The sequence below is a fragment of the Gobio gobio genome (assembly GCF_949357685.1).
Source record: "Gobio gobio genome assembly, chromosome: 1".
NCBI classification, from domain to species: domain Eukaryota; kingdom Metazoa; phylum Chordata; class Actinopteri; order Cypriniformes; family Gobionidae; genus Gobio; species Gobio gobio.
In genome coordinates, this window is record NC_137097.1 from 75,069,878 (window position 1) to 75,094,318 (window position 24,441).

Sequence of the window (24,441 nt, forward strand, 5' to 3'; positions counted from 1 at the left end):
AGATCCAACACGGGACTGAGGAGTGAGCGTGGTTATGTAGTGCTGGTGATGAGGAAGGACAGGTGACTGAGAACGAGGGGGCGTGGCAGGTGCAGATGGTTGAGTGCAGGGAGAGAGTGACTCTGTGACACAATGTTGGGTAAGTAAAAATGTAATCAACAGTCTTAAGAATTAGTACCAAATTAGGGTTCTTTGGCTTGTAACATTAGCAGAATCCTTTTTGGTGCTCAATATCACCTTTTTATAAGGTTTCATAAAGAACCATGCTTTCAAAGTGCCATATAGGACCTTAAAGGGGTACTTCAGCGCTGGGAAGATGAATGTGTATTTAAACTGTGTCATTTTTGTAGTAGAAATGTGAAATTATTTGTGAATTTAGACTGAGAAAAGACAGAAAATGTGTATTTTTGTCTTATGTGGATGAAAGACAACAACTCCCAGAATGCACTTGCTTCACTGCCCTATGAGGCCACTCCATACACCGTCGTTTTGATCTTCATAGTCATACAATAATTTCGTTCAGTTAGAGAATAAACACCACAATTAAAAACTGAACGTGTCTTTTCAATAAAGTGTGAGTGAGCCGAACGAAAGTCACGGCACAGACGCAGCAGTGTCAGATTTAATTCATCATGAAGAGCTGAGCAGAGCTGTGGTAACGTTAAGCGCCAGTCTGGCACGTTTTCAGATCGCATGTGGAAGCTAAACTATCACAGGAATTCATTGAAAAGTTGAAACACTCACTTTGCTCTGCATCGCTCCGTTATGAATGTCCGTGCGGCCGTCTGTGTGTTACATTCTGTGAGTGAGATCTCTCCTCTGTGGGCGGCTTGATAACATGCAGAACAGCTCCATCTAGTGGCTGTAGTCTCGAGCCTCTGGGCAAAAAATCCTCCGATGACGCAAAATGACGATATTTGCGTCATCGGAGGATTTTTTCCAGAAGAAAAATGCACAATTCTCTCGTCTCAGGGGGATATGAGGGGGGAAAGTACCATATTATGAATGTACTACCGGGTTTCTACTGATACAAAGCCGAATGCTAAATCAAAGTTACCCTTTAATGTTGTTATGAATAACTTTAACTAATATATATATATATTAGGGCTGGGCAAATTAATGCTTTAACGCCGGCGATTCATTTTTTCAGCTTAATGCATTAAAAATATTTAACGCAAATAACGCAGCGTCCATTTTTGCCTAGCGTTACATGATCACGCTCATATTCATGTAAATGCTTCCAAGCGTAACAAGACACAAGAAAATGCGCTGTATGTCAATGTCCTGTGTGTGTGTCATAAATGTTTCATAGAGACATTAGTATCAGTGATTCTGGCCTTCATTCATAAAAAGATGCCATTACAACACATATTTAAAATATGCTGTCTTTAAATTGTTTCTACATTAATTTGGAGAGTAACTGAAATGATTACAATATCAAAATATGAAAAACTTAAAATATGAAAAACTTGCGATTAATAGCAATTAATTACAGAATTTTTTTTTATTAATTACTTAATTTTTTTTAATCGATTCCCAGCACTAATATATATATATATATATATATATATATATATATATATATATATATATATATATATATATATATATATATATATATATATATATACATACATACATACATACATACATACATATATATATATATATATATATATATATATATATATATATATATATATATATATATATATATATATATATATATATATATATATATATATAAATAAATCATTAAGTATCATTCATATTATTTTTATGTATTATTAATTAATATTGTGTTACCCCTCTGTCTGGTCTTATAATATCATGTAGCCTCTATTTGGGTTTTACATAAAACAACAACAAAACCAGCAATTAGGTACTTTTATTTTTTATTGGCATGGCAAATTGTAGCAAAAATGACAGTGCTCTAACAACAGTTATTAGATGAATACATTAATAAATATCTGTTGACAGTGAACATGATATAGATGTAATAAAGACCAAGCTAATAAAGACCAGACACAATCCTCTATGATGTCTTTACGTCCTTCATTATGTGTGTAATCTGAGTGGCAGTTTCTCTGATGATGATGAGGACAGCATCTGAAATACACAATTGGGTTTAGAGTTAGTGTTTCTCTTCCATTTTTTATGTAAATACAATGAAAACCAAAATTAGCAAAACATTAGTACGTGAGCCCTTTACAATGTTAAAAAGAAACAGTTATATAAAGTCATGGGATAGCTTTTTTGTGATTGAATATGTTTAGGCATAAAGTAATCATTTAAAAAATCTAACAAAATGGATCATAAATTCAATATCTCCGTTACTTACTTCATGGAGAAGAGAAGATGAGTCTCCTTAACTAATGTTCTGTTAAACTAAAAAGAGAAAAAGACGATTAGTAGGAAACCAGTAACAAATTGAAAGTTATAATTCATAGGCATTTTAAGAAAAAAAATCATGTACCTGTTGAAAGTGTGTAGACAGTAGGTGTATAGCCGAGCTCGAGAAAATAATGAGGTGGATTTGACAGTTACAGATTGTAAAAAAGGCGGGAATAAAGAACCCTAAACTCTAACAGACAGAACCGTTTCAGCATATAAAGGGTTCTTCAGGACAAAACTAAATAGAAGTGATACTACATGTAAAGAACCTTTGAAGAATCATCTTTATTAAATTCTAGTTAAAATTCTCTAAAATTGTCTGTATTTGCATTTATTTGAAAATGTGTAGACAGTAGGTGTGTAGCCGAGCTCCAGAAAATAATGATGTGGATTTGACAGTTACAGATTTGAAAAACAAAAAAGGCGGGAATAAAGAACTTACTCATTACCTGGATAAAAATATTTAATACAAAATAAGAATAATAGTCCATGGTTCCTCATTTGCAGTAGATAGCGAAGATAGCTGTATGCCTACTGGTCTGATGTATTTATGGAGTTAAAATTAGTCTCATAAGGTGGGTGGAGTCAGTTTTATTTTTATATCTAGACTTCCCAACTGTCCCCATAATTAAACTGCTAAATACTAAACAATGTTTTATTAAAGAACATTTTCATAAATACATAAAGGTTCTGTGAAGAGTGAAGGCATCCCAACCCTGAGGTTTGTGACCCATCATTAGGGACAGTCATATATATAAAAAAATAAAAAAATAAAATAAATAAATAAATAAATATATAAATAAAGCAACCCATTCGCTATGTGAAAAAAAAAAAAACTTTTTAGATGTGAAAAAAAAAACTTTTTAGACTTAAATGTGCTTTTATTTTGTAATCCTGCAGGACTCGTCCAGTTAGCGACTTTTATTTTGTAATCACCAGAGGCGTCTAAATCAAGGACCTCCACACAGGCAGCTGATGATACTGCCGGCTGATACACTTCTCATTTAATTAATAAATAAAGCAGTGTTTTATCGCGGCACACAGGCTCGGATGGCCCAGAGGATGCTTGTCTTTATCATAACCAGTTTAATTTGACGAATGTCTGTGGTATCTAAGGGGGAAATGTGTGGATTTATGGAGTCAGAGCTTTAAATGAGGATCATGGCGTTTCCGGAGGGAGAATCACTCGAATCCTGGCTCAGTACGTGCATTATTATTATTATCACTTGCGTAGATAATATTATTTTGTGTGTGTGTGTGTGTGTTCGCTTCATGCATAAGTACCGGCCCGTCTGATTCGCTTGTTTGGCTTTTTCCGCGGATTTATGAATCGCACTATGGCGAAGTTCTGCTCATGAAAATTAATTATCTCATATTGACGTTGCCTGGTAACCTTCTCAAGGCGTCCAATCACAAAGCCCACATTACATCTAAGCGCGACGCTTCACCATAGTAGGACTCGATAATTCGCCAGCGCCCACTTACCCTTCCAGCCAATCAGACACGGCCACTGAACGAACGCCACGCCTCTTAATTAATATTCATGAGCCAAGCCTTTTCTATAGTATGATTTCTATATTCGTGCACGTTGCCTGTCAGATCTGGCGATAATGCGACCAGAATAAAGTGCAAAGTCTGTGTTTTGTGGGATAAGTTCAGACCCAGCGCTTTAGGGGTTATTAATTAGCCATTTAACTGATAATAACCATGATTATTTGCACACTAAAAACAATTGTACATGAATATACTGATATTATGACCTTTTTGTACAGGACTTTCTATACATAGCTGATGGTAATATTGATAGGCATCGCTGTGATTGGCCCTCACACTGTTGTGCCAGTGTATCTCAGACACTGAGCCCGATTGTTTGGACCTTACGAATGTGTGTGTCCTCCACAGACAAAGCCACACACCCGACCAACAGACAGGAGGACTGGGAATACATCATCGGGTTTTGTGACCAGATCAATAAGGAGTTGGAAGGGTGAGCCTTCATAATCCAACACGACTGAAAACTACAGATCCTCTGCTCTTTCTAAGTGTGTGTGTGTGTGTGTGTGTGTGTGTGTGTGTGTGTGTAGTCCTCAGATAGCTGTGAGACTCCTCGTTCACAAAATCCATTCTCCAGAATGGGAAGCCCTTCAAGCTCTGACGGTGAGCGTTGTTTGAATGCTCTTCCTCCATTAACTGCTCTATCATGAGTGTGTTCACGGATAATGTGAGGTTTATGTGTCTCTGCAGGTGCTAGAGGCGTGTATGAAGAACTGTGGCCGAAGATTTCACAACGAAATAGCCAGATATAGGTTTTTAAATGAGCTGATTAAAGTGGTTTCGCCCAAGGTTGGTGGTTTTCTCTTATGAGTTATTGTTGGCCGACCCGAACGTTAGCAGCCTGTTAAACCCCAATAGGGTTATATTCTTACACATTTTGTTCATAATAATCTTCACATCTTTTATGAATTTTGAAGCCTAAATGCTATTGCCAGACGTCAAAAGCTAAATGTAGGCTATAAACGAACTACACCAGTCACATGACTTCAGCATCACCATCATTACACTTCCAATAACCCTTTGTGTTTATTTCTAAACATTATCCATGAAGGTTTGAGTTGTAATGGTTTGGAAGAGCGTGATTATAAACACAGTGGGTCTCATTCACTAATAATTGTGTGGAACTTCTCACGAAAAATCTCCGCCTGATTCACAAAACGTTCGTACGCACATGAATTTGTTCTGAACATCGTTTTGATGTTAGTAAATACGGAGTATTGTAAATGAGCGACCGCATGCGCGAGGTTAGTCATTTGCATAAAACACACCCAACCCATCTCCATATAAGGTCTTTCAGCCCAACCCATCTCCATATAAGGGCATTCAGTCCAACCCATCTCCATATATGGGCATTCAGTCCAACCCATCTCCATATATGGGCATTCAGTCCAACCCATCTCCATATAAGGGCTTTCAGTCCAACCCATCTCCATATATGGGCATTCAGCCCAACCCATCTCCATATATGGGCATTCAGCCCAACCCATCTCCATATAAGGGCTTTCAGTCCAACCCATCTCCATATATGGGCATTCAGCCCAACCCATCTCCATATATGGGCATTCCGTCCAACCCATCTCCATATATGGGCATTCAGTCCAACCCATCTCCATATATGGGCATTCAGTCCAACCCATCTCCAAATATGGGCTTTCAGTCCAACCCATCTCCATATAAGGGCATTCAGCCCAACCCATCTCCATATAAGGGCTTTCAGTCCAACCCATCTCCATATATGGGCATTCAGCCCAACCCATCTCCATATATGGGCATTCAGCCCAACCCATCTCCATATATGGGCATTCAGCCCAACCCATCTCCATATATGGGCATTCAGCCCAACCCATCTCCATATAAGGGCTTTCAGCCCAACCCATCTCCATATATGGGCATTCAGCCCAACCTATCTCCATATATGGGCATTCAGCCCAACCCATCTCCATATAAGGGCTTTCAGCTCAACCCATCTCCATATATGGGCTTTCAGCCCAATCCATCTCCATATAAGGGCTTTCAGCCCAACCCATCTCCATATAAGGGCTTTCAGCCCAACCCATCTCCATATAAGGGCTTTCAGCTCAACCCATCTCCATATAAGGGCTTTCAGCTCAACCCATCTCCATATAAGGGCTTTCAGCCCAACCCATCTCCATATATGGGCTTTCAGCCTAACCCATCTCCACATAAGGGCTTTCAGCCCAACCCATATCAGACTTGCCGTGTTTGCAGACGCGCTCTCGCCCGATCCTCGAGCAATACCAAGTGTGCCATTCTCACAAGCACCTTTTATAAAGACCCAGATTATTAGCAGCTGTACATACGCGTATATCTGCATTATTCAGAGAAACCTCACTGCTGAAGCTATAACGCAGCTTTTCTTCCTCTTTAACTATGATCGAATGTATTTAAGATGAAATTAAATTGTATTATTTAATAATTTTAGAAATGGATTCATTATACTTCAGTGTAATTATAGTCATGTTAGAATGACATATTACTTCTTAACATGATAAAGTAAGTGTTTTTTTTTTGCATATGTGTGGTTTCCGTTGTTCCTATATTTTTTCGTAAATTTAGAAAAAATGATATTATGAAATCTTTGGTGATTTGTGATTTGTTCTTAAAATCGTTCGCTTGTATGTTTAGTGAATGAGACCCAATGAGGCTGTGAAAGCGAGTCGATGAGTTTATCAGTTCGGCTGATGACGTTTAATGTCCCTGACCAACTCTATATTCCCATTTAGACACTTGTTAGCCTTTTTCAAAAGCTTTTTTAAATACTACTAAGGTATTTTAAGTTTGAGAATAAAATGTGAAAATATCTTGAGCTTATGTTCACCACAGAACTTAGTTCAGACCAAAAACACATTGGCTTTAGGACGATGGAACCATAACGTGATCCCGTTTCTGTGTTTTAGGACTCATTCCTGTACACATAAGTGTCTAATATGAAACGTGTGTGTGTGTGTGTGTGTGTGTTTCAGTACATGGGGGACAGTGTTTCTGCCAAGGTGAAGAATAAGATCATTGAGATGCTGTACAGCTGGACGGTGGCGTTCCCCAATGAGTCCAAGATAGCAGACGCGTACCAGACGCTCAAGAAACAAGGTGAGATTTTGGGGCTTTCCGGGGTCAGTCATGAGCGGCTGTCTGAATTATATCGGTGTGTTTTCCTCAGGACTCGTGATGTCGGACCCAGAACTGACGGTGGACAAAACCCTGATCCCGTCCCCTCCGACACGGCCCAAAAACCCTGTGTTTGACAACGAGGACATGGGGAAGGTGAGCCTGAGCCTGATGGCATCATTTCCTGTTTCTGCAAGTCTAACTGAAAGTGATTTCCCTTTATGGAAGTACTCAAATGACTGTGTGCTCTTCTGTGATTGGATGGCAGTTGTTGGCTGAACTTCTGAGGAGCAAAAACCCAGAAGATCTTCAGGAGGCGAACAGACTCATCAAAAACATGGTGAAAGAGGTGAGGGAGACACAGTTGAGTCAAAGCAAAGTTTTGCCTTGTTCTAGCCTAATTTATTAAACGCTCAAATCTGATTTCACGTTGACCTTGATTGTTCAAGGGTGGTTGCGTCTGTGGTGGTGTTCGTATAGACTGAATTAAAAGGAAACCTATTTTCAAAGTCTCGATTTTAGTTTTTAGCTCTACCTAGAGTAGGTAGAATTCTCTGTTTAGTTCCTGTCTCTATGAAGCCCCTCCTTCTGTAAAGCACAGTGTGTTCTGATTGGTCGGCTGGAGCAGTGTGGTTGGAGCGGCTCAACCAGGCCCCACCCCTTTTTCCTACGCATGCCTTGGTACTTAAAATGGAGACCTTTTTCATGCTCAAACAGAAACCAAAGAAAGATGAACATAATAGGTGGACTTTAAAGGGGTGGTTGCATGCGTTTTCCCTTTTTTAACTTTAGTTAGTGTGTAATGTTGCTGCTTGAGCATAAACAGTATCTGCAAAGTTACAGCGCTGAAAGTCCAATGCAAACAGAGATATTGTCTTTTAAAGTTATGGTAGTTTATTGCCTACAAAAACGGCCGGTTTGGACTACAACAAGCTTCTTCCCGGGTTGGTGACATGATAAACACCTGCTATTAACAAACACTGCCCCCGCGAACACACAACAAAGTGGGCGGGGCCACGTCGCAGTCATTACGAAAGAGAGAGAGCTGTTGCAGAACTACAAACTACATCTGGCCATCTAACCAATCTAAGATCATTGCGTTTTTCGGAGGGATGGGCTTCACAGAAGCAGGAAGCGAACGAGCCGTTCAAAGGACAGTGGAGACAGCGGTGTGGAAAAAAGGTAAAATATAAGAAAAATACGGCGTTTAAAAAAAAATTAAGACATGTTATACTGCGCCCCATAAACACAACCAAGCCTAGAAAAAAACCACGGAACCACCCCTTTAATGTATTGTATGTATGTATTGTTTCTGATTGACACCCTGATTCTGGATCAGTTGTGTCCTGCATGATGTGATGGACTGAATGTGTGTGCAGGATGAAGCCCGAGTGCAGAAACTGACCAAACGCATCAACACGCTGGAGGAGGTGAACATAAACGTTAAGCTCCTGGGCGAAATGCTGGGTCACTACGACAGGGACCGATCGTCAGACGCCGACCGCGAGCTCATCAAGGTGAGATGAACGCCTTTCTTCCATTTTGTGATGCTAGAAGTTTAAATGACGGTATTGTCTTCAGTAAGAACGATAGTTAGTGGGGTGGGGTGGAGGTTGGGGATTACAAGTATGATTTCAGTTTACATCTTCGTGTTTTAGCATTTATTTCAGATTATTTTAGTATATTATTTATACAAATATATATTAATTTAAATAAAAGGCGTTTCCTGCCTGGTTAAGAACCCGTGGGGTTGGTAGTTTTCAGCAGCGCTGCCTTAACCCCAGCCCAACTGGCTGGTTTCCCACCTAAACCAACTTTAAGGTCCCATGGCATGACATTTTCACTTTATGAGGTTTTTTAACATTAATATGAGTTCCCCTAGCCTGTATATGGTCCCCAAGGGGCTAGAAATTTTGATCGGTGTAAAGCGAGTTCTGGCTGTCTTTCTCTGCCTTTGAGAAAACGAGAGCTCAGACGAGCCAATCTGGAATCTTCCCTGTATGTCGTCATACGGGGAACAGTTTCCTCCCCTTCCTTTGCTTTGCCCGCCCAGAGAATTAGGAGAAAATTGATTCAGTTTATCAGTCGCAATGTCAGCACAGGCTTTACAAACTGACTTTACGATATGGATTCGACAGCACCGCCACAAACAGTGAGTAACACCTGATCTGTGATCAGTGATTTCTGATGTGTTGCTAATCATTCAAGTTCACACAGACTTTCTTTCTAAATCGTTTATGCATCCGTGAATCAAGCCAGTGACTAAACGATCACTATCAACTTCACATCGTTCCTCTTAAGGTGCGTTCACACCGGACGCAAATGACGCGATTCGCGCGAGTGATTTACATGTTAAGTCAATGCAAAGACGCGAATGGACATTCCTAATGAGGCGGCGCGAATAGAGCATTTCACACGTTGAAAAATCTGAACTTTGCCGGATATTCTCGCCGCGTTAACCAATCTGGAGCTTGCTCTAGTAGTGACAACAATGAGGAGAAAATCTGTATATTAATATCTGGTTCAGACAATATGATTATCACTGTGATAACATTAAATGACATGAAACACAACCCAGTCTCTTTTTGTTAAATGCAAGTTTATGTATGATCAATAATACAAAAGTATAAGTAAAAGGTATAATAAGCTATACATGAAATAAAGCAAACAATTCAGTCAAACATTCAAAGTCAGTGCTAGTCGGCTACAACGGTAACGTAAAGTTAAATAGCCTAAAAATAAAAAAGTAATGAATTTTCACTTTGCCCTCAGCCTAAAAGATTTGCCAGGGAAGAAATTATAGATCCATGAGACCACAGATCGCCCGTTACAAGACGAATTATAGCTGGAGACGCCACAGAGACATCAGAGCCAGCGGCAGACGGCAGAAGGACTGCCCGAGGAAAGGTTGCCCTCGCCGGCTTTGACGAGCGCTGCGCGCCGCTGATCCACTGGAGCTCACAACTCCGAAAATGCCAGATCAAATGTTCGAGTAGGCGCTCTCTTTATAAATAAACCACAGATTTGAGCTTTAAACTACTACATTATCGCCTGAAAAAGTCTTAAAACTACGTTTTGTCACACATTAACAGTAAAATTTTAACAAAAAAGACGTGTAAACACAGCCCATGTCAGCCATTTCTCAACGAGACGAGCCGCTGGCAGAAGCCCCACCCATGACGCGAATTTGCATCTGTTGTGAAGTGAATGTCACACGCGAATGATATGAGTAAACTCAAAATGTTCAAGCATCCAACTTCGCGTGAATAGCGCGATTTATTTGCGTCATTCGCGTCCGGTGTGAACGCTACACGTCGCGAGTGTATCTGCACACTTGCCCTAACTGCCGTTATAATGAATGACGCTGTTATGCAGCACAACAAAGCTCTTACTGCATTCATGTCGATGTTGTGTTTGCTGTTAGTTGTGGTGAAAGCATTTCATGACAGAAATAACATTGCAATGTCGAGATCACAGCATTCACTCGGTCAACAGACTGTCTGAGTACTCAATGCCCATCACTGCAGTAGTTCATGTGATGGGAATAGATCATAAAATAAAGCTTGACAGCTGTAATGGTAAAAAAAACGTAGTAAAAGTATTCGAGAGGGGTTCCACATGTTACAAAGTTCGTAGAATAAGGAGGAAAAAGACAGGGTCCCGTGACTGGGACTCGTGTTTATTCAGAACTCTCAGATACAAATATAACTTTCTCAGCAATCTTTCTCTAGTTCTCCGTCTTTCTGGTCCAGTCCTTCTCTCTCTCTGGCAGTGCTTGCAGATCTAGTTAAACCACCCCCCTCCGCCACATAATCTAACACTCATTTCAAATGCAAAGATGCCAGCCAATCACAACAGTGGGTGTTTTCACTGAAGTCTCACAGCAGACACGCCCCTTCAAACAGAGCAATCAGCCAGAGGGGTAATAACAGGATAGAAAAATGCCTTTTATTTCTAAATTATGACATTTTATGAGGTAAAAATCATACTAAAAATATAAGTACACCTCAGGAAACATTATAAAATAATTTAAAAAATCCACGCCATGGGACCTTTAACCAGTTAGAAACCTCACAAGTTTATTTCTTGCAGGGTAACCAGTTTACTAAGTGCACTTGAAGAGTAGAGTATAGTACAGTAGAGTATAGAATATAATCTTTCTCTATCACCTCATGATCAGATCTTATGGAATTAGTTTCAGTCTCATGTCATTCTTCAGCTCAATTCGTCCGTTGTCAGTTCTTGATTGAATATCTTTTTTCACTTGTACAGTTGTCACATGACCGTATAATGAGTTCATAGTTCAGAGGTTGATTTTGCAGTGCTGTACTGTATCATCACAGCAGTTTCTTACCTGTATTATTAGAGCTTGTGTAATTAGGTTGATGTAACCATGACAACGGCACTCACATCATGTGACCTGACGTCTGTGTCCAGGAGCTGTACGAGCGCTGTGACAAACTCCGGCGCACCGCGTTCAAGCTGGCCACTGAAGCGGAGGACAACGACTCCAGTTTGGGTAAACAGCGCTTTACTCTCAGGGGATGACTGAGTATTTGAAGTGTTCATTATTGCTTGGCTTCCCGTAGGTGACATTCTCAAGGCAAACGATGACTTGTCCAGAGTAATCGGCTCTTATAAGCGGATCGTAGAGGGACAGGTGGATGACGGAGAGGGGGATGATCTCAGACAGGCTGCTAGTGAAGGTGATGGCGGTTTTTTCTCCCCTCAACTGGAATATTTTGTTATATCTTCCAACATGATGTTTGTTGTTCTGTCAGGATGTGAGACCACGGGCACATTGATTGATCTGGCTGGACTGGATGAACCTTCCTCTCCGCCGACCGTCCCTCCTCCTGCTCCTCCTCCTGCTCCTCAGGTCCCTTCCACCAATCCCACGGCCTCGTCCATCCCTGTGCTGCCGCCTCCTCCTCGCCGATTGGCCGGCGGTCACGGCAGTCAGACGAGCAGCCCCAATCACAAACCGCCTGAGCAGCAGACCTCCCTCTCCTTACTGGACGACGAACTCTTGTCTCTTGGTAATGCATTTCTCTCTTAAATTGTTATTGATTGTTTTAATTTGTGAGTTTACCATGTTTTTGCACTGTATCCCACATAACAGTGGTATAATCACCATGAAGTGCGACCATTGTGTGTGCGTCCATTGTGTGTGCGACCAGTGTTTGTGCGACCAGTGTGCGACCATTGTGTGTGCGACCAGTGTGTGTCCAGTGTGTGTGCGTCCAGTGTGCGTACAGTGTGCGACCATTGTGTGTGCGACCAGTGTGTGTGCGTCCAGTGTGCGTACAGTGTGTGTGCGACCAGTGTGTGTCCAGTGTGTGTGCGTCCAGTGTGCGACCATTGTGTGTGCGACCAGTGTGTGTCCAGTGTGTGTGCGTCCAGTGTGCGACCATTGTGTGTGCGACCAGTGTGTGTCCAGTGTGTGCGTCCAGTGTGCGACCATTGTGTGTGCGACCAGTGTGTGTCCAGTGTGTGTGCGTCCAGTGTGCGACCATTGTGTGTGCGACCATTGTGTGTGCGACCATTGTGTGTGCGACCAGTGTGTGTCCAGTGTGTGTGCGTCCAGTGTGCGTACAGTGTGTGTGCGACCAGTGTGTGTCCAGTGTGTGTGCGTCCAGTGTGCGACCATTGTGTGTCCAGTGTGTGTGCGTCCAGTGTGCGACCATTGTGTGTGCGACCATTGTGTGTCCAGTGTGTGTGCGTCCAGTGTGCGACCATTGTGTGTGCGACCAGTGTGTGTCCAGTGTGTGTGCGTACAGTGTGCGACCATTGTGTGTGCGACCAGTGTGTGTCCAGTGTGTGTGCGTCCAGTGTGCGTACAGTGTGTGTGCGTCCAGTGTGTGTCCAGTGTGTGTGCGACCATCGTGTGTGCGACCATTGTGTGTGTGACCATTGTGTGTGCGACCATTGTGTGTGTGACCATTGTGTGTGCGACCATTGTGTGTCCAGTGTGTGTGCGTCCAGTGTGCGACCATTGTGTGTGCGACCATTGTGTGTCCAGTGTGCGACCAGTGTGTGTGTGTCCAGTGTGTGCGCGTCCAGTGTGCGACCATTGTGTGTGCGACCAGTGTGTGTGCGTCCAGTGTGCGTACAGTGTGCGAACATTGTGTGTGCGACCAGTGTGCATCCAGTGTGTGTGCGACCAGTGTGCGACCATTGTGTGTGCGACCATTGTGTTTGCGACCAGTGTGTGTCCAGTGTGTGTGCGTCCAGTGTGCGACCATTGTGTGTGCGACCATTGTGTTTGCGACCAGTGTGTGTCCAGTGTGTGTGCGTCCAGTGTGCGTACAGTGTGTGTGTGACCAGTGCGACCAGTGTGTGTGCGACCAGTGTGTGTTCGTCCAGTGTGCGTACAGTGTGTCCAGTGTGTGTGCGTCCAGTGTGCGTACAGTGTGTGTGCGACCATTTTGCGTGTGACCAGTGTGTGTGCGTCCAGTGTGTGTCCAGTGTGCGACCAGTGTGTGTGTGCGTCCAGTGTGTGTGTGTGCGTCCAGTGCAACCAGTATGTGTGTGCGTCCAGTGTGTGTGTGTCCAGTGTGTGTGCTTCCAGTGTGTGTGTCCAGAGTGTGTGTGCGACCAGTGTGCATGTGTCCAGAGTGTGTGTGTGTGTGTCCAGAGTGTGTGTCCAGTGCGCATTCAGTGTGTCCAGTGTGATCTAATTTTATTTCATTTCAGTTTTATTTATAACATCATGTAAATGTTATTTTATTCTCAGGCTTGAATGATCCGCCCTCTGTGCCAAACCGACCAAAGTTGGATGAATTGTCTGGTCAGTGGACGTCCTTACAGGTAGCACACACTAAACCATTTGGACCTGCGGATACGCATATGCTGAATACTAATAATCCTTCGAGAGGTGATTGAATCTGTCATTTCGGTTGGTCTCTTGCGGTCAGGCTCCTGATCCGGGCCTGGACTTGTTTGGGAGCATCTCGGCCCCGAGCGCCGTCTTTCCGACATCACACACACCTGCGCAGACCTCACACACACCGGCTGTCAGTCAGGGAATGCAGGATCTCTCCATGCTGGACTTTGGAGGTGGAAAGAGGTACGATTCTGCTCTGAAACTGCTCATATCGGTCTAGGGTTGGGTACCGAAACCCAGAGCCAATATGGCCCCGGTACTTATATAACCGGTATGTACTGGACCGAATCAGAAAGCAGATTTCGGTGCCAAAATTCAAACGTGCTTTCGCGCTTTGGCTGAGCCAGAGACAGACGCTCAGCGCTGGTCACATCATGACAACTATTCACTGTTTTCAACCACATCATTTACAACCACATCATGTTTATTTCAGGTTTCAGACATTTAAATGCTCATAAGTTAGGCTACTAGCAAAAAACACACACTGATGTGTATGAAAGCGGCTATGACAATCCTTTCAGACGGTTATAATTTGACTAACGTTACGTGTTTTATTCACATCAGATACATGTACATTATATAGTAACTATATAGTTTACTCTATTCTTCTTCCAGTTCACTGGTCACTTACTTTCATGTATTTCGTGAGATGAGAATGAACTCGTGTTGTAAATCCGACGGATCCGATTCTGAGGCGCAAACTAACATGGCGCCGCCCATTGCGCTTTATAGATCAACTAACACATTCACTCACACATTTGAACATCAGATAGTTCGTGACACAGTTAAGAAGTTTGTGAATATTTTGAATAAAAAGAAAAAACGAAATAAACCGCTATTGCGGCTGCTGTGTGTCATGTGAGAAACATGATGCGTCGCCATGGAAACATTAAGGTGACGCGTTCTAAAATATTTAGCCAGAGAATATGATCATATTTCAAAATAAAGCTGAAGCTGAAGCTGGTTTATAGCAGAGCAAGAATACAGACGACTGCTGTTATTACTGTAACTGTTATTTAGAGTTATATTAGGCTTGTTGTAGTTTGGTTAGGTGGCTTTGGTTTTACTGTGAATTTGTAAATAAGTCAATAATAATTTGTCAATAAGTAAATTGTGTTTTTGTATTTATTTATATTCATACATTTAAGTATACATTAAACTTTTAATAAATGGTTCAATTTAAATAAAAAGCCATTTAATGTAGGGCTGTCAAAACATTAATCGCGATTAATCGCATCCAAAATAAAAGTTTGTGTTTACATAATATATGTGTGTGTACTCTGTTAATTATTATTTATATATAAATACACACACATTCATGTATATATTTAAGAAATATTTGCATGTATATACATTTATATAAGCTATAATATATATAAATATAAATGTTTTATATATAAAAATAATATTTTTTTCTTAAATATATACATGCTTGTATGTGTATTTATATATAAATAATAATTAACAGAGTACACACACACATATTATGTAAACACAAACTTTTATTATGGATGCGATTAATCGCGATTAATCTTTTGACAGCCCTAATTTAATGTCATCCACCTCGTTTTGTGGCCTTTTTTTTAAAGTATCCGTTTAGGCACCGGTACCGTTTTAAAAGTATTGGTTTAGGCACCGGTACCGTTTTAAAAGTATCCGTTTAGGCACCGGTACCGTTTTAAAAGTATTGGTTTAGGCACCGGTACCGTTTTAAAAGTATCGGTTTGGCACCGGTACCGTTTTAAAAGTATCGGTTTAGGCACCGGTACCGTTTTAAAAGTATCAGTTTTAAGCACCGGTACCGTTTTAAAAGTATCGGTTTTGGCACCGGTACCGTTTTAAAAGTATCGGTTTAGGCACTGGTACCATTTTAAAAGTATCGGTTTAGGCACCGGTACCGTTTTAAAAGTATCGGTTTGGCACCGGTACCGTTTTAAAAGTATCGGTTTAGGCACCGGTACCGTTTTAAAAGTATCAGTTTTAAGCAACGGTACCGTTTTAAAAGTATCGGTTTTGGCACCGGTACCGTTTTAAAAGTATCGGTTTAGGCACTGGTACCATTTTAAAAGTATCGGTTTAGGCACCGGTACCGTTTTAAAAGTATCGGTTTGGCACCGGTACCGTTTTAAAAGTATCGGTTTAGGCACCGGTACCGTTTTAAAAGTATCGGTTTAGGCACTGGTACCATTTTAAAAGTATCGGTTTAGGCACCGGTACCGTTTTAAAAGTATCGGTTTGGCACCGGAATCGAAAAAAACCCAAACGATACCCAACCCTATATCGGTCACTTATGAGGGTGCATGATGCTCCTTTAGAAGGGAGCTGCCCATGTAGACGGCTTATTTAACTATACAAATAAGATTTCAGCCATTGTTTGTCTTTGTGCAGTGTTTCTGGTCTGAGTGGCATCGCTGGAGGTACTTTTGGTCTTTCTGGAGGTGCCATGGGCTCCGCGGCCACTAACCCGTTTATGAGCGGGGCGGTGCCCGGCTCGCCCGCTGTGGCCCGGGCTCAGGCTGTGACGGGCGGCTCGGCTCCAGGCAGCCCGTTCTTCCAGCCTTTCTCATCCCCATCCCACTCGCTCCAGAGCAGCCCGGCACGGAGCTCCGAGCCCAGCCTGTCCAACCTGTACGTCCCGCTCGAGTCCATCAGACCCAGTGAGTGACCGCAGCGCCTCTCTGACCTTTAGGTAGACCGACTGGACGAGTTACCGTTTTGAATTTCGCTGATAATTTGAAATGGTTTTCGAGTGATAAGCTGTCTATACATGATCGCATGCGTTAAAGGGTTAGTTCACCCAAAAATGAAAATTCTGTCATTAATTACTTACCCTCATGTCGTTGGACACCCGTCAGACCTCCGTTCATCTTCAGAACACAAGTGAAGATATTTTAGTGTAAATCTGAAAGGCCTGAAAGGCCTCCATTGGCACAATGCACGGTTCACTCTCAAGACCCTTAAAAGACACTAAAGACGTTGTTACAAAGTCCATCTCACTACAGCGGCTCTACAATAACTTTATGAATCACAGAGAATAGTTTTTGTGCGCAAAAAAACCCTAAATAACGACTTCTATAGTGATGACGATTTCAAAACACAGCATCATGAAGCTTCGAAGCGTTATGAATCAGTGAGTCGAATCATGATCCAAACTGCTGATTCGACTCACTGATTCATAACGCTTTGAAGCTTCATGATGCCGTGTTTTGAAATCGTCATCACTATATAAGTCGTTATTTAGGGTTTTTTTGCGCACAAAAACTATTCTCGTCACTCCATTAAGTTATTGTAGAACCACTGTAGTGAGATAGACTTTGTAACGACGTCTTTAGTGCCTTTTAAGGGTCTTGAGAGTGAACCGTGCATTGAGCCAATGGAGGCCTTTCAGAGCCATCAGATTTACACTAAAATATCTTCATTTGTGTCTGAAGATGAACGGAGGTCTGACGGGTGTCCAACGACATGAGGGTGAGTAATTAATGACAGAATTTTCATTTTTGGGTGAACTAACCCTTTAATGTATCCAATGTGCCTCCAGTGTGTCCAGTGTGTTTTGACAATAAAGGATAGTTTAAAACCACAATTAAAGCTACACTGTGTGATTTACAACTGGATTTTTCTCTCCCCAGACCTGCAGAATAGACTCTCGTTTCAATCGAGGGTGTTTTTATCTCTCTCTGAACCCGTGGACTCGCGCCTGTGGAGTTTCTAAGGGCGTAGCGACGCATCGTAATATTGAGATTGCGATTATATATCAATGTAAACCCTATGATTTGCACTTTTTATAGTTTTATCAAAGGCTTTGCTTACCGTGTAAGGTATAATTCTCCCAAAATGTGAATTTTCGTTTAACTTACAAACACTAATAAAACCTGAGATTTCTGTCCCTCCATTTAAAAAAACAAAAAAATCTCATTTATGTCCTTTTATTCAAACTTAAAGCTACACTGTGTGATATTTTCCCCCCTCTAGTGGTGAAAAGGTATATGACCATCCAGTGAATATTAGTTTCTGTTCCTCTCAATTTCGTTTTAACTCCTACTCCAAAGGCGAAGCTTGAATTTACGGGTATGTCCCTCTTTGGCTAATGTACTTTCAAGATGGAGGAGCAACATGGCGACCCGCATTCGAACCCTCACCCGTATGTGTTTTCAATAAACTTACGAGAATACTTTATTACTTGAAAGGAGTAAATATACATTAATGAGCACATATATTTTTGAAAGAACTAAGTGTTTTTAGCTAAGAATAAGTTACACAGTGTCTGTTTTCTACCTCTTTCACTCATGAGCAAAAATACGCCTTTAAACTTCAAAGAAATAAAGATTTGACATTTATCGTGATAATTATCGATATCGACTGATATGGAAAATTATATCGTGATATTTTTTTTGAGCCATATCGCCCAGCGCTACTTAGTTGTGTTTAGTAATCGTAGGTTTATGCAGTTAAAGCGTTTGATTTAGTTTTTTTCCTGCTTACCTCGCTGATGAAGTTGCTGAGCATTAACTCAGTGTTTCTCTGGTGTCCTCAGGTAAAGTCTTACCTGTGACGGTGTATGATAAGGATGGAGTTCGTGTTCTTCTGCACTTTGCGATGGACTGTCCGCCGGGTCGAGCGGATGTTCTGGTCATCGTGGTGTCGCTGCTCAACACGGCGCCGCTGCCCGTGCGGAGCGTTTTGCTGCAAGCAGCCGTTCCTAAGGTGAGGCCTTCACTGCAAACACAGAGAGATTTATATTAATTTATGATTCTCAAAATGATATCACAAAATGAACTGAATATTAATTTAACTATTAAGATGTGAAATGCCACGCAGAGATTTATTTATCCCTCTGGTGCTCTTCGTTTAGGGGTTGCATTGGTTGTCTTCCCGCTCATAAGTGACCGGTCACCTAAAAATTAAACTTCCTCCACCCCAGTAAAACCAATGCAATTTATTTTTCTTCAATAATATTTTTTCTTTTTAATTTTGTATTTTGAGATGATTTTATGGTATTTTTTAATATTTATGCAATAATTATGGTCTATTTTTGCCATTGAAAATTATAAAAAAATAAATAAAAAAAATTATTATTGCAGTATTTCAGGTTAAAATAGAGACTAGGCCTTCCAAATAATTTTTTTTGAAGGCAGATTAGTGCCCTCTTTTGGAATTATTTAAGAAATCCTGCAACCATGTGTGTGACCACTAGAGGTCTCAATGGAGAGGCTTGATAATCCCCTAGTTCTCTTTTGAACACATTTAATGATTTTTTTTTTTATGGATTTGAATATATATTTAAAAAATCTCAGACTATTTATTATAAAGTTTTAGATATTTTTTTTGTTAGAAATATAGATTTTTTTTTTGTGAATTTGTGTTTTTGCAGATTTCCCATTCATTTCCTATGGTGGTCACTTTTGACCGAAGAGCACAAGTGGGAGTATTTTTTTACGACCAATCAGCATGCTCGAATCATGCCCTCAATTTTTTTGTGTGTTTACATACCTAATGCTAGAAAATTCACCAAGTTTCATATTTTTCAGATGAAGCTGTGATTTTTAAAAATTCCAAATGTGGTTCATAGGTTCAGATTTTCATAGGTGTGTGTGTGTGTGTGTGTGTGTGTGTGTGTGTGTGTGTGTGTGTGTGTGTGTGTGTGTGTGTGTGTGTGTGTGTGTGTGTGTGTGTGTGTGTGTGTGTGTGTGTGTGTGTGTGTGTGAGTGGATGTGTCAATATCACACTCTTGATGTTTTAGAGCGTCACCCCTTTACTGCTGTGTACTTTTTTTCAGCATTTTGGCCAATTTGTAGATTGTACACACAAATATTCAGTGAATTGTTGCCGATTTCCCATTCATTTCCTATGGTCGGTCATTTATGACCGAAGACAATGAACGCTACTTTTTTTTAACGACCAATTAGCATGCTCGAATCATGACCCTATTTTGTTTTGTGTGTTAACATACCTAATGCTAGAAAAGTCACCAAGTTTCATATCATTCCAATGAAGCTGTGATTTTTAACATTTCAAAACAGAACATTTTCCGGTCAGAAATGACCGAAGAGCACCAGAGGGTTAAACGAGTTTGATCTTGCTGTGCAGTTCTGAAGCACGAGTTACACTTTAAATATGACCTCTGACCCTGTGGTCTTGTGTTTGTCAGTCTATGCGAGTGAAGCTTCAGCCTCCGTCAGGTACAGAGATTGCGCCCTTTAACCCCATTCAGCCCCCCGCGTCCATCACTCAGGTCATGCTCCTCGCCAACCCACTGAAGGTGAGACATACACACACACAATACTTTTTTTATATATACACCAATCAGGCATAACAATATGACAGGGTGAAGTGAATAGCAAATAAGGATTTGAGCGAGTTTGACATGGGCCAAATTGTGACGGCTAGATGACTGGGTCAGAGCATCTCCAAAACGGTATTCCCTGGTGGCTGTGGCTCTTTCAGCAGATAATGCGCCGCCACAAAGCACAAATGCTTCAGGAATGGTTTGAGGAGCACAACAACGAGTTTGAGGCGTTGACTTGGCCTCCAAAGTCCCCAGATCTCAATCCAATCGAGCATCTGTGGGATGTGCTGAACAAACAAGTCCGATCCATGGAGGCCCCGCCTCACAACTTACAGGACTTAAAGGATCTGTTGCTAACATCTTGGTGACAGATACTACAGCACACCTTCAGGGGTCTAGAGGAGGCCATGCCTCGAAGGGTCAGGGCCGACACAATATTAGGTCATAATGTTATACCTGATTGGTGTATATTAATAAAGAAATTAGAAAAAAAACTATATATTTTATTACATTAAAAATAGGTTAAATATTTATTAATATTTATTTTCAAATATAAATGATATACTTTTTATCTTAGATTTATTAAAATATTTTGATTATAAATTAAAATATATTTTAAAATTAAGTATTTATAATACTGTTGTTGTTATTTAAAAATAAGGCTGAAATAATAATTAAATATTTGTATTTAATACAAAGAAATTAATACAATCTTTTTGAAAACTTATTATTTAGAATATATTTATTGTTATTAAAAATAAGGGAGAATAAATAATATTTTTTTGTATTTAATTAAATAAGAATGAATAAAAATCTTTGAAAGTCTTTTTTTAATTATTAAAAATATATATTTTTATAATGTTGTTGTTGTTGTTATTATTTAAAAAATAAGGGGGGGAAACATTATTATAAATAATAAAAAACATTTTTTTTTATTGTTATAAAAAAATAAGGGGAAATACATAATGACATTTTTATATTTAATTAAATAAAAATCAATAAAATATCTTGCCTTTTTAAATTTATAAATTAATTATAATATGTAAATATAATATATTAATATAATTGTTTAATATTGTTATTATTTAAAAAATAAGGGGGGATAAATTCATAATTTTTTTTGCATTTATTTAAAAAAAAAAAGTATTTATTTAAAATACCTTTTTAAATGTGTTTTTTATTTATAATATTATTGTTACTGTAATTATTATTTGAAGAAAATGTGGGAATAAATAATAAAAAATGCGACCACTTCATAAAGGTTAACTGCTGTTGTGTGTGTGTGTGTGTGTTTCAGGAGCGCGTGCGCTTGCGCTATAAGCTGACGTATCTTCTGGGAGAGCGGCAGTACTCTGAGGTGGGAGAGCTGGATCAGTTTCCTCCAGCCGAGCGATGGGGATCCCTGTAGGACTCTCAAACCCTCAAGTATCCGCATTCAGTTGTGCTGCTTCTTTATGTCCATCAGTGTTTTACTGTAGCGGTGTGAAGCAGAGGTTGATGCTTGATGTGTTTTTTGCGAAAATTAAAGCTGGATATTAATACAATAACGCAACGTCAGTGACACACATGATGACCACACGTTTCAGAGACTGATCTTTCACCACAGTTTACATCAAAATACCACAGGAAAACTATAATGGACTGCACTTTCAACTATTTATTATTATTATTATTGTAGGTTATTGTAGTTAAATTAAGTTAAACATATGTTTTATTTAATTTGTGTGAAATGACTTCCTTCATTGAAGCTTGTTTTCGCTAATAATTGCGACTTATTCCAACTTTTTCTCAGAGTTGCGTGATATAAAGTCGCATTTGTGTGTTATAAACAGGGATGCTCCGATCAGGATTTCCTGTCATCATGATCATGAGCAAGCTCATTTTTTTCATGAATATGACTTGACCTGAAGAAGGACAGACACAGATCAGTTTCCTTGTCGCTGTGTGTGTGTGTGTGTGTGTGTGTGTGACAGAGGCATTGAATCCGTTGTTTTAAATCATATAGCCAATGTTCCTCCATGTGATATTTCTTTAAAAACATGACGGGTGACTGTGGAGCTAAAGTCTTACATCATCAGATTGGGATTGGTTTGTGAGATCGGCCAAATTTAGGCCGCATTTGCACTGCGTGGTTCAAGTGACCCAATTCTGATGTTTTTTCCTCCCGTGTGGCACAGATCGGATATGACCCATGAATGTGTAAGCGGGAAAAAAGCATATGGATTCTCAGATCGGTCCTCATTCATATGTGGAGTTAAATCTGATATGAATTGAATTAGTTTTTTTAATGAGAAAAAAAAAAAAACAATTCGATGGCAGATTCGAAGCCAGAACCTCTGACGTTCCTAACAAAAGTTCTACCACCAGACCATTAGCACACACTAAGGGCGTTTTCACACCTGAGAGTCCGCTACAAGGTCCGTTATTTATTTATTAAATCCAGGCAATTATCTGATTAAATATTGATTAAAATTAAGATACAATTTATACAAAACGCAATTCACTTTAAAGAAAGGCTTTCTAAGCAAAATCATACAAATCATTTCTGACCTTCTGTCTTCTGACATATTGCGCATCTTTTCACTTTTCATAATCAACGTAGTCTAGATGAAATTTAAAAATAACATTATAATATTTAAACATAAACAGGAACTTCCTGTAAATGGTCTGAAAATCCGAACCGTACAGAAAATGCTTTCACACTAGAAACGAACCGAACCTTTGTTCAGTTTGATCCGGACCTCTTTTCGTAGGACCAAATTTCGTCTGTTTGGTCCGGCCCGTGGTCAGGGGAGGTTTCACACCTGTAGTTTTGATTCGGACCAAACTGAAAAGTCAGAAAATCCAAAAAAGGTTGGTGTGAAAGCGCCCTAACTCTCATAGCAGATCTGTGGGCATAATCAAGAATTTCGAAGAATTTGTACTATTAAATGATTTTGATATAAGTTTGAAACTATTGCATTACAAATGTTTCTATGGATTCCATGTCAACAAATTAAACTCAATGTACTATTGATATTTGATTTGTTTTGATATTATAATATTATCTTTTATTCGTTTCGCCAAGTGTAGTGTAAATGCAGATATCAGAAATGGGTCACTTTTAAAATGTTGTCAAAATCCCTGCCTATCGATCGGAGCATCCCTAGTTATAAAGTCAGAATTGCGAGAATGAAAAAAATAATAATTGTAACATAAAAAGTCGCAATTACCTTTTTTTTTTTATTATTATTCAGAGGCGGAAACAAGCTTCCATACTTTTTACCAGTGTTATTTTAGTATCATTGAGATACTATTTTATATAATATATATACACTGAACAAAATTATAAACGCAACACTTTTGTTTTTGCCCCCATTTTTCATGAGCTGCACATTTTAGAGTGGCCAGCCTAACTGCGCGTTCACACCAGACGCGACTTGTGCGAATAAATCACGCTATTCGCGTGTAGTTGGACGTTTTGAGTTTACTCGCTTCATTTACGCGTGACATCACAAGACGCAAATTTGCGTCATAGGAGGGGCTTCTGCCCGGCGACTCGTCTCGTTGCGAAATGGCTGACATGGATTGTTTTAAAATACGGTGAATAAGCTCAATTTGCCGGCTTTAGCTAGCTGTAGTCTCAATATGTATAGCTCAAATTGAGTAAAGAGTGCTTTTTACAACTCACCAGACTGTCCGACCTCCTCACTCACTTTCTTCCAAGCAAGATCCTTTTTATTCCTGTTTCTATAAAGTATGAAGATGCATTGTACAGCTCCGGGTAAACACACATGATTTTCTCCTCATTGTTGTCACTACTAGAGCAAAGCTCCTGATTGGTTAACGCGGCGCGAATATCCGCCAAAATTCAGATTTTTCAACTCGTGCGAATCACGTCAAACGGCCGAAACGGTCAAATCGCGCCGCAGAATGTCTATTCGCGTATTTGCATTGACTTAACATGTAAATCACTCGCGCTTAACACTTCATTCGCGGCTGGTGTGAACGCACCGTAACAATCACAATAATCACGTGTCTAATCAGCTTCTTGATGTGCCACACCTGTGAGGTGGATGGATAATCTCGGAGAAGGAGAAGTGCTCACTAACACAGATTTAGGCAGATTTGTGAACAATATTTGAGAGAAATAGGCCTTTTGTGTCGGAGAAAAGTTGAGTTCAGCTCAAAAAACAAGTGTTGCGTTTTATAATTT

The 24,441-nt window shown here is 40.1% G+C and overlaps 1 protein-coding gene across 1 annotated transcript; it reads left to right on the top strand.

Annotated features, from left to right (window-relative positions):
* The first annotated feature begins 3,328 nt into the window (after positions 1–3,328).
* On the top strand, positions 3,329–24,414 carry gga3b (golgi associated, gamma adaptin ear containing, ARF binding protein 3b). The gene is made up of 17 exons (XM_079814238.1): positions 3,329–3,595; positions 4,297–4,381; positions 4,479–4,551; positions 4,639–4,737; positions 6,933–7,056; positions 7,127–7,230; positions 7,343–7,423; positions 8,454–8,591; positions 11,512–11,593; positions 11,664–11,780; positions 11,856–12,113; positions 13,811–13,884; positions 13,992–14,143; positions 16,349–16,617; positions 18,495–18,664; positions 20,109–20,219; positions 21,544–24,414. Exons 1-17 carry the CDS (start codon positions 3,547–3,549, stop codon positions 21,652–21,654), a joined length of 2,097 nt encoding a protein of 698 aa, XP_079670364.1. The 5' UTR covers positions 3,329–3,546; the 3' UTR covers positions 21,655–24,414.
* The last annotated feature ends 27 nt before the right edge of the window (positions 24,415–24,441 follow it).